Genomic DNA, 13745 nt, shown 5'->3' with positions numbered 1-13745 from the left:
ATAAGTGTCAGGAAAATCTCCCTCAAAAAAAAAACCCAACCCAACATTAAAAGCCCTGCTGTAAGCCCAAAGAAGGCAGAAGTTTATAAATTAAAGATAAGCAGCTTAGACGCTACTTTGATCTGCTAAGTTTCAGTCCATTTTTATAAACCACTGGAAACAAGAGGTCAAGCTAGAAACTATCAGAGCCTCATTTAGGACAAAAAGTCCTGGCAATGCTACCAAGTTGTTGTTAGGTTTTTTTAAATGGTTAATCAGCAAGTTGCCCTGATTAAAGAGTTCACTAATAAACTCTGTATTCCATGCAGGATAAGGACCTACATTTCTTCCAAGTGCTTGAGGATTCCTCTCACATGTCCTTTACTTTTCTGTGACCACTGTGCCTTGCCTACCACCTTGCTTAAGCTGAGGCCAAAGTGGCAGGAATTGGACTTTGCCAGATAAACCTCAACAGTGCTTTCTAGTTTGAAATGATATATAGTAGAAAACTAATTCAGAACCATTAAAAATAGTTTTGCCCCGACCCTTTTTCTGAAGGCCTGCTTATTAGCCTGTGCGTTTTTACCCTATTTATGTTGCAATTGCAGATGCACCACAAGACTTTCCAGAAGTGTAATCCCTTTGAAACTCAAGTATTACCTGTAATAAAGTTAGAACATATGGGCCAGATATTTAGAGGACATAAATTGTCATGGCTGTATTGCTGCATATCTGGCTTCATAATGCCGTAATAATACTTTCTTTCTTCAAAACCCTTCCAATTTATCTTTTTGCCTACCCAAGCTGAAAGAAAGAAACTCTCATACCTTTAGCACTTCATTGGTGCCTAATGTAGCTGGTTCATGAGACAAAATGCAGGTCTGGAGCTGCCCTCTATAAGGCTTATCACCTTTGATGTGGATAGAATACAGCAGATACAAAAAAAAATTACATTTGAAAAAAATACACAGAGTAAGTTCTATTAAGTCCTCTGCACAGGTTCATTTTTCATTTCCAAAAGGCTGACAGGGCTCACATAAAAATTCTCAGTGCAAGGCAGGCATTTCCATCTCGGCAAGAAACACCACAAAATTTTGTTATGATGGAAGTACTGACACAGTCTTAACTGTAATACCAACCTGACAGCAAGCTGATTAGTTTGCATAAGCCTTAAATTAAGAAACTGCATTGGGATAATAGAATTCTATATACATGGTTTTCTTTAGGCTTAGGTTTAGTTTGGCTACACATTAAGTAGTTTTTTATTGTTTCACATAGTCTGTTTCCTCAGATGCAGGTCAGGTTTACATTAGAGATTTTTGGTGGTACAGCTATACCTCCAAAATCCTAATGATATAATCCTTATCTAGTTTTGAGAGCATCTTGGCAATAGGATTTATAGTGTTTAAAAAAAAAACCCCACACCCAAACACTGTACAAGAAAAGGTTGTTATATTGGTTTAACTGTATCTGTACTAAAGCCCTTTACCTAGAGGATGGTATGCTACTAAAATTGTACCCTGAATAAATAAGAGTAGTAGTCTGATTAAGCAAGAAGTGCCTCCTTTTAAAAAACAAAGAGCAGGTCAGCAACTCTGTTCTGTTCTCTGCATCACTTACAGATTCTGCAGCTCCCTAATGGTCACGTATCCATCCTGACAATGGTTCTTCCCATGTTTTATGAAAAATGACCTTGTTTGTCAATATCTTAAAAGATGCTTAATGTGAAGCATTTCTTACCATGCTGTCATACTGTTCCTATAAAACTAGAAGATAAGCTTTTTATTCTTTTAAGCGTGAGTCTCTTCTCATGATGATTTGCATCCTCAAGCCACTGGTAAGAAGTTAGGCCTGTGAAGTGATTACAAAGTTCTGCATGTACAGTTTGAATCCAGGCACTGTTTTAAGATTCCATATTCTTTTAGCGTAGAAACCTAACATCCTGTATTTGGATACTGGCAAATAAAAACAGTTTAAATACTTTAGTGGCAAGTAGAATACATTAATATTTTATTTTGGGTAAGGAGTGCTCTTATGCAAACATTTCCAGCTTATCCCAATTACCTGCACTTTATTTCTCATTGGAGTGCAGTCTCAGAGCATGAAAATGGATTCACTTCAGATGAATGAAACCAAGACTACCACTAATAAACATATGTCAAAAGCCTATTCTTATTCCCATACTGCTAATCACACATATGGCTACATGTTAAACTGCATCCGAGCAACTGTTTGAAAGTCTAGGAAGTCTGTGATATTAAATAATCAATTTTTTCTAGGACCAATCCAAACCAACCAAGTATACCTTTAAGAAATCACTGTAAGGAGCGATGGAGTAGAACGAATCCAAGTAATACCATAAACACTACTGTGGGTTGGAAATAGAATAAAGTGAGTTTAATACTGGGAAAAAACAGTATTGACACCATAATGGGGCTATGACATCAATGACAGGAGCAATGTGAGAAATTAGATAGATAAATGTAAATAATCTGAAATTATTATGGATTTTCAAGAATCGTGACTTTACCAAGCTAAAGTCGTTTCCTTGACTCTAAGATTCCTAAGAATGCCAGAGCCAAAAATCAACAGTGCCTACAAATTTCCATTTCTTCCAGTGAAGGAATACACCTCTGGTTTTCAGGGTAGCGTCATTCTGGGTTAATAGGTAATACATTGGTTCTGGTAAAGTATGATTCAGTTTATATGTGCTCTGGTCCCATTAGTGCTATTTTTAGAGCACAAGTATCCAAGAGGGGTCTGATTTAGTAGGTCTTTAAAAAGAAACAATTGTGCAAAATCATTTCATTATACTATAATTCTACCCTGAGCATAGTGATCATGATAGATGCTAGACTGACGACGTCAAAAGACGTGCCCAGAACAGCGTGGTTTGCTCGTACTCTCCTGACAGCTTCAGGGATGAACTGTAAGAGTAAGTTCACTCTTCACACAGTAGGTACATAGATTATTTCTTCAGACAACTGAAGACATGTCATTGTGATAGTGGCTTTTATCATATGGACATCCGTCCTGCTGAAACTGCGCTGAGGCTACCAACTAACTTCAGATAAACTACTGCAGCCACCAGCTGATATGATTTCCAGCTGCTATTGACCTTGGCCATAGTTATAGCAGTGACCTAGAAGAAATGGAAGGCTCTGTGTCTCATTACCAACCCCCTGAACTGTTGAGGCCCATTATCTTATGGAGAAGTTTCTCCTTCTGCAAATAATCTTCAGACTTGCCTTCATGCAGAAGAAAAAAAAAATCACTCTACTGTTTTCAGATGTTAGAAAAATCTCCACAAGAGTTCTTGTGGCTTTTTAATATTGGTGTAAAGAAGAATTTATATATTTCTCTTGGAAAGATCTTCTCAGGGATGCAGGCAACTGTTACCCCTTAAAGTCTTGAGCTTGTTTCCATTGAAATCCATAAGAGCAGCAGGCTTTGACCTTAGGTCAGCATAAGCTTGAGATGATAAATTAATAGGCTTTTATATACAGCGAAGTCAGCCAGAAGTTTTTCCAGAGTGGTAACTGTGTCCCTGTTCTTAAAAGACGCTCTTCTCTCCTAATAACCAGACTTTCTAAAAGAAAGCACCAACAATGCTTCACTCAAAAATTGCATCCCCTGGATATTTCTGTGAGAAAAAAGACCGCCAGCTCTCTTCAGAAAGGCTGGAGTGTTTTTCATAGCACGTTTCTTGTACTGAAGCAGTTTCCTTTCTTCTTGTACCAGCCATCCTATTAAAGCTTCTAGTATTCCTACTTTGGCTTCCTAATAGCTTGGCTGATCCTCATGCCCAGCTATGACGCAAGGAAGACCAGATGCCACCTTCCGTAGCACAGTCACGGTGTCCTGGTTTTGGGCAGTGCTGCTCCATCAATCTCTTGCAGAAGGACAGGAGGAGCTGGCAAGGTGCAAATGGGTGCCTGCACCACCCTGTAGGGTGCTTGAGAGTTCTTGCAGGCCCACCTCCTAGTAAGGACATGACAGCCCTTTGTACACGGTACAGTGAGCCCCTTCTTGCAAGATGAAGTATCCTACCTGCTCACCTTGTAGAGCAAAATGGAGCATGACAGAAAGGCCTCTACCCATTTGGTTTAGTCCTGTCAGCTTTGACAGCATCCCTCTGAATTACAGTCTTGTGTGTGTGTGTTTACCCGCTGTTTTGGGGGAAAGGCAGATGCTGGAGGTGAAAACCAGTGTTTGTGAAAGGCAGACATAACACCATCACCCTCAGCCAGAGCACGAGATGCTTTTGTCTTTGCTCGTTGTTGCATATGTTAATATAAAGAAAAGACATTGTACTTTATGTAAAGTACATAAAGTTGTTTCACAACTCCCCAAGTCAATCAATTTCATCTTTCCTAAATTTAAAAAAAAAAACACTTTCTTTTTAAAAACTGTTTTTAAATAGCTACTATTTCGTATTGGTTTATTGTGTTATGTTTATTTTTGTCTTCACACTTTTTTTTTGAATGTGGGGTATTTTTAGTTAAATAGAAGTTTCTGTGGGATTGTTGCTCAGCACCCAGAGCACTTCTGTGAGTTTTTAATCAATTGCAATTTGACAAGTAGCTTTTTTTTTTTCTCTCACAAACTGCACAAGCAGGCACATCCTGGATTACTATTGAAATACTGGCAGGGCATGTTTGGCACAGAGGGGGAAAGCCTGGATGCATTTTACAGAGAGTAATCTGAAATTTATTTCAACAGATCCCATAAATGCATAGTCCCTGGAAACTTTCAAACTGTCTAATCACCCCCACATCTGTCTCTCTCAAACATTCTCCTACGTAAACTAAGTACGTTGAAACTACCCAACCTGCAAATACCAGTTGCTCATCTGGGTAGTTTCTGCTTTACCAAAGATTCACGGGTTATTTACAATTCGCTCCAGTTTTGTGAAGTAAAAATTAATAAAAATAATCATCATAAATATTCTTTCTAAAGCAACTTAATCCATGCTTATCTTTGCAAGATCTTCATAGTGAGATAAAACAGTGCTGGGATTTCCTTCTTATTAGGAGAGAGAGAGCGTAATTCAGTGTCTGGTCTTATAGAGGCCATAGGCAAAGTCTGCATTTAATGGGGTGAGAACTGAGATCATCAGTGCTGGGTCTGTCTGTCCATCACACCACTTCAGTTAATAACTCCTTTTTAACATCTTCCTCAAGTTTAAGAGTATTGGTTTTCCAGACAGATTGTTAGAGATCCTCCTGCCCAGAAGCACGGTAGAAACTGTCAAAAACAAATCCAAACAAAAAAACCACACACTTTTCAGGTTCCGACATTTAAATAGGATCCAGGGAAGCACATGATATGCAAAGATTATTAAAATACATTCTGTTTCTTTCATTATTTAAAGACCAGAAGATGTCTCCTCATTCTTTCTTGAATCCCCAGTTTCGTGAAGGATAATAACCCAAGGGCAAAAAAACACTCCATTCTCTACAGCTTCCTAATAGCTGTGGTTATTACACAAGGTTAGCGCACAGAGACCACAAAATCTTTTCAGACAGGGCTGTGTTAATCCATGTTCTGTAAAATGAGAACACTTCCGATGACTTGGCATTTGTTACTTAATTCTACTTTTTTCTCGTTCCTGTAGGACAAAACTTTGTTCCATCCGGTAAGCAGCAGCTGCATAGATTGCAACCCAGCTGAGAAGAAGATTTTCATGAACAGATGTGATCCTTTATCTGAAACTCAACAGTGGATTTTTGAACATATTAATATGACTGTTTTAGAAAAATTTAACAGCAAGGCCAGTTCCTAGAAGGAAAAAAAAAAATGACACACCCAATTACGTACAGACTGCAGACTACATTTTCGCCAGCATCTGGGTCAAAGGAGTCAGGAATTAAATTAAATTTCCTAGATCCAGGAAATTTGTTCTGAGGATTAAGAAAATGCCACAGCAAGAGCCAGCAGGCTGTCCTTGTGGACATACAGTATCTGAAGAACTTGGCCAAGAGCCTCACTGGATGCTGCTGAGAACTTTGGGCTGAAAATTCCCTTGCTGGTCAAGGGAAAAAATTGTTTAAAACTGTTTAAAAGTGCTCCAAGTTAATAAAGTAAAACAAAATTCTAGAGTTTCTCAGGTCAAATCCTGCTGTAGTGAGTAGCTCAGAACAGACGCTATAATTTGGGATGGGTATATGGTGTGCATGACGGCTACAGGAACCTGAAGAAATCCCAGGTTTTAGAACTAAACATGCTGGTAGAAGAATAATGATGTTCCAGCAGTCCCTAGACAAGATATATGCTTTGTTGACATTCTGTTAATAAAAGGTTGGGTTAAGCAGGTTTAACCCTCAGAACTGCTGCAATTAATTTTAAATACCTCCCTTTTACATTCCATTCATTAGCAAAATAGGAATGGTAGAAATCTTAGGGTCTAGAATTACACTGCAGTAAAGCATAAAATAAACCATAAGGTTTTGCCCTCACATTTCCCTCCTTCAGGAAAAAAAGTAAAGCAATCAAATTTCTATACATGATATATTTAGCAATTATGATTCAAATCCCATTGTCACACAAGGTGAGATTTTTTTTTCAGTAGCAAATATAACAGCAGCAGCTGCAGCATAATGGAAGGCTTGTGGACTAGCTATCATTTCTAAAGGTAGAATCCTTACCAAAGTATAAATTAAATTGAAAATAGACTGGGAAAAAAACCCATCAGGAGAGTAGGAAATAATTGCATACTGCGTGCTGAACTAGGTTAGTCAAATTAACGTTGATACTCTGCCATCACCTAAAAGCGTGTTGACTCCCTGCAGTGCAGCGTAAAAGATCTTGCAGAGATCTTGCAGTGCTCTTGACGGATAGGAGTGGAGAGAAAAATTGACGTGAAACTAGTTGGGTGGTTTCAGAGTCTTTGAAATCCGTGATGGAAATCACATGAACTTTCCAGAGTTAGCAAGTGAATGGTATTGTAGATCTCATGATGGAGGAAACAAGAAGTGCAAACAAGTTAAATGTTACAATATTTTGATACTTTCAGCACAGGCACAATTCAGGGTAAGTCAGGCTTCTGTCACACTGATGATCATTATGGCCCGTAGTGTCCCTCAGACCATCAAGCTCTTGGCGTGAGAGGCCTCCAAAACTTGTTTGGGGAGCCTGTGGTTCTTCTCAGCAGAAATCAGTTAATACTGATGCATGGAACATAATTGATAGGTTGGGGATTTTTCAAGGTAAGAACGAGTATAAATTTATATCAAGTATGTACGTGACCTGCTTTTACTTGCAAGATGATTTTACAGATGAAAGCATCTGTAACTGTGCTTTCAGGTTCCAAAAATATCATATGTAATTAAGTTGCTTATTCTGATTGCTGGAGAGGTGGCTGACTAACCAAAATACTGATGTGCAATCTACCCTGTTTTGAGGGAGCAGGGTGACTGTGTTTTGTTTATTGCTCCTTAAGCTGTGTTTATGCACAAAGAGCATTGATTGCATCCAGAGGATAGTTCTAGTATCAGTAACTGTGCTATTTTATGGCAGCACCTTGTAGTTGTAGATTAAGACCCAAAATTGTAAGATGTAGGAGGGGACTTTTTAGGAGGGGAATGAGATCCTGTAGCATTCAGTATGCATGCACTTGGAAAACTGGGAAATGCATCCATACATAGAGCAATTTTAGCAAGTTAGTGAAGAGATCTTTGAAGTACTCTGAAAGAAATGTGTCTATAGATTTAGACTTCTCATTTTATGATTTGAAAATAAGTGAGCTCGTTTAGTTATTGTTTAAATTTAATTTGAAGATATGGTGCACTCAGGAACAGAAGCAGTCAGGCTACTGTATGAGGATACTTCAGATTTGTTTACCTGTCAGTACACAGAACCAGACCAGGCACTGCAGACTGTCAGCCTTCCCAGGTGCAGTGCTCGCAGCATCATCTATTTGCATCCTGAACATGAGGAAAGAGGGTTTGGATAAAGAAGAAAATGGCTGCCTAAAATGTAAATGCCACCTTCAAGTTGCTGACTGTAACTGGTCCCAAACTGTCAAAGTCCTGGAAGCAACACTGGATGCCCAAAATAGAGTGGCAAAGGAGAATTACTAAACCAGCTAAGCAATTTATATTATGCATGGATTGGTAGCATTATATCATTAAATGTCTGACTACACCTCAGTGGTCTGATTTTGAAATGTCTAATTGGAACTAGGCTGCTATTGGAGCAAAGAACTTCTATGCCTTTTACACCCCTCGTTGAGTAATATTGCACAGCATCTTGCACTGCCAAAGGAAACCTTCCCCTTACTCATAGCTGGACACTAATGGTGAGATCTAGCAGTCCTCACCAGAAAACAATCCACATAGCTAATATTCAGATGTTTCAGGGGAAAAAAATATGATCTGCATGTTTTCAGGTTTTATAGGAAAAAATGTAAGAAAAATATATTGGAGTTTGTTGTGGGTCAACAGTGAGCACCTGTTGATCAATCTAGAAATATGAAGGTTACATGAAGGTCCATACCTTGAGGAAAGTTTAATGAGATCTTGCCACAGTGCAGCATAGAAACACACACACATGCATATACATGTGTGTGTGTGTGTGTATATATACATATGTATATGTGACCAGTGGAAAGAGGCAGATGGAGGAGAGAGGTTTGTTTTCACTTCATGGGCTGATCTTTCAAACACTATAACCAGAACTGCACAGAAAAAAAAGTATAGGACACATTAGACTAATGCTGAAGACAGTTATCTTACTGTTTTCAGCTTAAGCAAGTTTCTCTTTTTTAAAAACAGAGACAAAAAAAGCTAGCATGCAGCTTCACCACCGCCAGCTGTAATCATCCTACTATGGGTATCAGGTGGCCCTTGGGACAGCGTGCTTCAGAGCTGTGCTCTTGTAATGTTTGGGATGATGGCTTTGCAAAATGGTTATGACTTGCTAAGCACAGGACTCCTTCAACAGAATTTTTTGTTAATAGTGAATGATCATTCCTACCTCTAAATTAAATTCTGTCTTGGGTGTTCGCCAAAGCTTTCCACTGATAGCAGTATTTCATGACTAATTTAACATTCAGAATTTCTTTAAGTCTTCCTTCAACCATACCTTTTCCACCCAACAAACTTCTGAACAACTTGATAGGATGGACAGATATATCTTCCTCTCTATTTCACCAGGAGCATTTAGCTTTAATATGCATTTCTTCAAAAGGCTATGAAGTTTCTTCACAGAATTTTTTTTTAAAATACCAGATAGTTCTGAATATATTTTGAATCCAGTGCACAGGTAGCATTAACTGACATGGGTACATTGTTTCAGTGGAGCTGTACTGATCTGCCCCAACTGATGACTTGCTTCAGGTTTTTTCAATTAATTATTTTATGGCTGAGAGGGCTTTAATCAACATGCCTGAAAAGAAGATCTTTGTATCTCAAGAGGTCATCAGCATCTACCCTAAACTTGTTCCATTTAAGGTTATATCTGACTCTTTTTTTGTGGCCATCAAACTACCACCACAAGAGAGAGCAACTGGAAAAGCTGGAATAAACACCAAGTGCAACTGAAACACTAAAATCACATGTGTTTCCCTGTGTATATTCCAAAATCTACGCTAAACAGAAGCCTTGGAGGAGAGGGCTTTAAAGGGAGAGGAGGAGCTGGGAAACAAAGCGTTTCACGTGTCGGAGAGCAGCTTTGTTGCAGAGGCATGACAAGGCTTCACTTTTCATTTGGCACAGTCTTATTTTAGAAAAATGAGATTGCTTTAGAACAAATGCTTCTGCAACATTATGGCTCTTTTAATGACACAACCCGTACTTCCTGGGTGTTATCAGTTTACGAATAAATGGGCTGTAGCTGCTGAACTAGGTCTTCCTCATGATAAAGATAGACTAAGCTTGAAAGGAAGCTGACAAGCACTTAACAACCTTTGATTACTGGCAATTTACCAGGCATCAATGTCTCCATGACCTCAGTGAAATCGGATGCCACAGATGATCATAGAGGAAATGTATATAAATAGCTTAACCAAATTGATTTGATGGGTTGCACCTCTACAAGATGTCACCTTTGGGGTTTTTTTTAAAAAAGTCATCATAATCAGAATTCATTTGCATTTTTACTGATAACTTCTGCAAAGGACTGGGGATGGAGCGTTTCAGGAAGGCTATATTGGAAGGGTTCCAATGTGGCTGCCACCAGGGATGTATCCGGTTTCTGTTTAAAGAGCATCAATCTTTAAGGCTGTTAGCCTAGCGTTTTTCAAGAGAACACAAGATGTACATTAAAAAAATGAATATGATAATGGATTTATTTTTGTTTTTTAATCCAGCAAGGTTGTTAGGGAACCATTTCAAAACCCTTGAAAACAAAAAAAGCTGATCAGAAGTAGCTTTTTTTATAGCTGTTATTGGCCGTATAGAGTTCATGAATTAATTTGTTTAACTCCCTTCCAAATCTGGTCCACATATCCTCTTAGAAAGAGCACAAGGGTCCAAGAGTGCTTTTACATAAGATTTTGAGGATCTTGCCCTGCCTGAAAGAAAGTTTTGAAAGACCTTTAAACACTTATCAGGAATAAGCCAAAAGGGAACAAAAAAAAACCCAAGGAAAAATACCTGGCTATTATGTCTAGTGTACTAAGAGATTTTTGCTAAACTTCTTGTTCTAAAATATTATCCATTGACTGGAAAATTTTAGACTAATAAGTAATGTAGTTTAGTAAATCTTTAGTGTGTAGTACTTTCTAGATAAGGTTTTTACTCTTAAAAAACCCAAATTTTAGTGAATCTGTATAGTTAGTTGCTGACATGGGTTTTTTTAACCATGTGTAGTACATAAATCTGTCTTGAGGTCTCCTGTAATCTTATATGTCCTTGTTATAATTCTGAATGCACTGGACTGAAGAAAATCTAAACACGGGGGGAAAAAAAAACCTCTAAAAACTACCTAAGAAACCTGTGTAAAAACAATGAGAAAGTTTAGCTAGACATGATCAGAAAAATGCATCACATTTCCTGAAAGCTTCAGCAGCATTCAGAAAATACATTTGGTCTGTGTGGTGGCTTTGTGTTCTTTCAGTGTATCATTAGTATCAGTGGTACTACCCCTGAAGCAGGACTTCTGAAAATGATGTGCTATCATTTGGCACAGTAGATAGACAGCATGGTGATGGTGCCAGGAAAAAATAAAACAACTTTCTAGGAACAGTTCCTGGAAAAAATGCATTCAAACATTGCAGTCTGGTATGCCTTAAGAGTCAGCTATTTATTAGGTTCCCATTATCTTAGTATCTTTGGGTTTTTTTACAGGACCTGGTAGTGTGGTAGGTGCTTCAATGGCCCTTATGAAAACAATGCAGACAACAGGGGAACAAAGAGGATGTGGGTTAAAATAATAAGAACTTGTGGTTACCTAAAGGTGTCATGTCCACAGCACTGTCAAGCAGGTTAATTACACACAAAGAGAAATCTCCTTCTTTTGTGTGGCTGTTGTGGTAGATGCTCAGCTCCAGAGAATATATGAATGAGAAGGAGCCATGTAACGTGGGCCAGCAGGAAAGCCTGTACTCAGCAGAAGATGCAGAAAAAGTCACGATAAACGATTTTTGAGAAGCAGATGAGTAGGGCGTTGAGACAGATACCACGGACAGTGTAACGGATGTAAGGGGAGCTGCAGTGAGGAAGTCTGATAAGTGGTACTGTCTAAAAGACATTAAGACATAGGAAAGGAAAACTTGGTCCTCATTAACCTTAGCCCTCATTAACCTTGGCAGTATCCCTAATGCTTTGTCAAAGTATTAGTTGATTTAATTACGTTAATCCTTCACCTCTCCCAGTTAAACGACTCAAACTGGAAGGAATCAGAGCCCAAGCAAATTTCTGTTGATTAGCTTGGAGCATCTAATTGGCACAAAACACCACTAGGCACAGTTTAGTCAAAAACCCCAACTGGCACCAGAACTAAAACAATATTGTCAGCCTGAAAGATCTGTAGGCCCCTGGCATCCTTTGTGAAAAAAGGTTTCGCTTGCCTAAAGGAGTGATTGATGGTAATGATCCTAGATTAAGAAGATCAGGAGTCATGAGCTTGCACAGAGGTGAAAGACCAAATGGTGAGATTAGGAGATGGCAGTTTAATGGAGAAAGGAAGGAGGAAATAGGTGGTAAAAGGGAAGAGGCGGGAACTGGGTTTATTTCTGGATATGAAGGAAGCATGACCTACAAAGGTCAGCCACTGATAATTTTGGATACCTCTTCATACCAGGGTTTGCGTGTTTATTTCCATCACAAATATTCAGGAATTGAGAGGCAATCAGTTCCACCCCCTCCTGCAACAGACTTAAATTTAGAATAGAGAACTGCACAATCTGAAATGTATTCATCCTAAAATACATGAACACAACTAGAGCAAAGCTTTGCTGGACACCAAGCCAGTGCTGAGTTTTCCACCAAAGGTATGTATGTGCGTTCCTGAGGTTACTTTGTGGATAGTGTGTAGAAGCAGAACATTATGGTCACTGTTTTACCTCAGATTACTATTTTGATGCATCTGAGACTTTTTTGAAAGAGGAAAAGTGTTTAGCTAAATTTTCCAGGAAATGTCAACCCAGATCAGTACAAAGTACCTCTGCCTACTCCCTATGTGGATCAAGACAACTCGTGTTTCTCTTCAGACATCACATACAGCTCTTAAAAAAAGAACAGTGTAGTTCTGCCTTGTGACTCTTTGCAGTGTTCACCACTTTTTATCCATTTCAGTTATTTTCTTTATTCTTTTCCCTATTTGGTGTTTCTTCCCTTCTGCTGGCTCCCCATCTGCAGGATTCTGCCAGAATGCTGGTCCTCTTTCTTCCCTCCTTTCTGGTTTGTGCCAAGAGGTGTTTCTGCTGTTGCAGATCCCTTCCTGAAGATAGGAGTGACTAAAGCTGCTTTGATCTTGACTTGGCAGAGCCACAAGACCTTCTGCCTCAGGTACTTCGCTTGCTGCAGCTTGTGCTAGCAGAGGGGTGGGGAGGGGAAAGGCACCTGAGGAGGAGGGAGAAGTTGTGTCCTTACGGGTCAATCTCACTACAGATTTTGTCCTTGAAAGTGTTATAGCTCATAGCACAGACAGACAAATAACTTAAGAGGGAGAAAATTGCATCGGTGATCTACTTTCTCACCATCTTCAAAATTCAGTGCTACCCGGAGAGGAGAATATGTAAGAATGGAAGCATCTTACTCAGTGGATACACTTCTTACAAATGTTTGGAAGCAGCTGAACTTAACCTTGGCAAGCAGGTTTTAACTTGTGATTATCCTTACTGAGCTAGTGTAGATACAAGAAACTGAGTTAGAATTATATTAAAATGTGGTTAGTATAAACCACAAAGGGGTTATAACAACTTTAACTGAAGGCATTATTTGAAATCTGAAATGGATGTGTAATCTCTGATGAACGCATCATACAGGTTAATGTCTAGTCAAGCTGCAGAGGGTCGGAGGGGCTTTTTTTACAAAACCCCAAAAAGAGAGAGATTGTCCAACATGGAGCAGCTTTTCAGCTGTACAGGGCTCCAGTTTATTCCCCAATATGTCAGCAAAGCTAATGTATATAAAAGATGGCCCCATGATTCTCATTATCAAAGCTGTGTTTGCAGACATGGCAGTGAAACATCACCTTTTCTTTTCTATTAGCAGAGAACCCTTTCATTTGTTTTCTATTTGTTTTTATACACCTCCACAGTCATTTATTTGTAACCAGAACACATGGATAGAAGCTGTACCCTGTTCCTTCACTAAACAAGT

At 38.9% G+C, this 13745-nt stretch overlaps 1 protein-coding gene across 1 annotated transcript in view; it reads left to right on the top strand.

Moving 5' to 3' along the window:
- The window catches only part of GALNTL6 (polypeptide N-acetylgalactosaminyltransferase like 6), a 565706-nt gene extending 559942 nt beyond the window's left edge, over positions 1 to 5764 (top strand). Inside the window, exon 12 of the mRNA XM_068403801.1 lies at positions 5597 to 5764. Coding sequence (XP_068259902.1) covers positions 5597 to 5764 — 168 coding nt within the window. The remainder of the gene's footprint in view (positions 1 to 5596) is intronic.
- Positions 5765 to 13745: the final 7981 nt, after the last annotated feature.

This window comes from Nyctibius grandis, chromosome 6 (genome assembly GCF_013368605.1).
Source record: "Nyctibius grandis isolate bNycGra1 chromosome 6, bNycGra1.pri, whole genome shotgun sequence".
Lineage (NCBI taxonomy): Eukaryota > Metazoa > Chordata > Aves > Nyctibiiformes > Nyctibiidae > Nyctibius > Nyctibius grandis.
The sequence above is the reverse complement of the archived record's forward strand: the minus strand, read 5'-3'. Positions and strand labels throughout refer to the sequence as shown.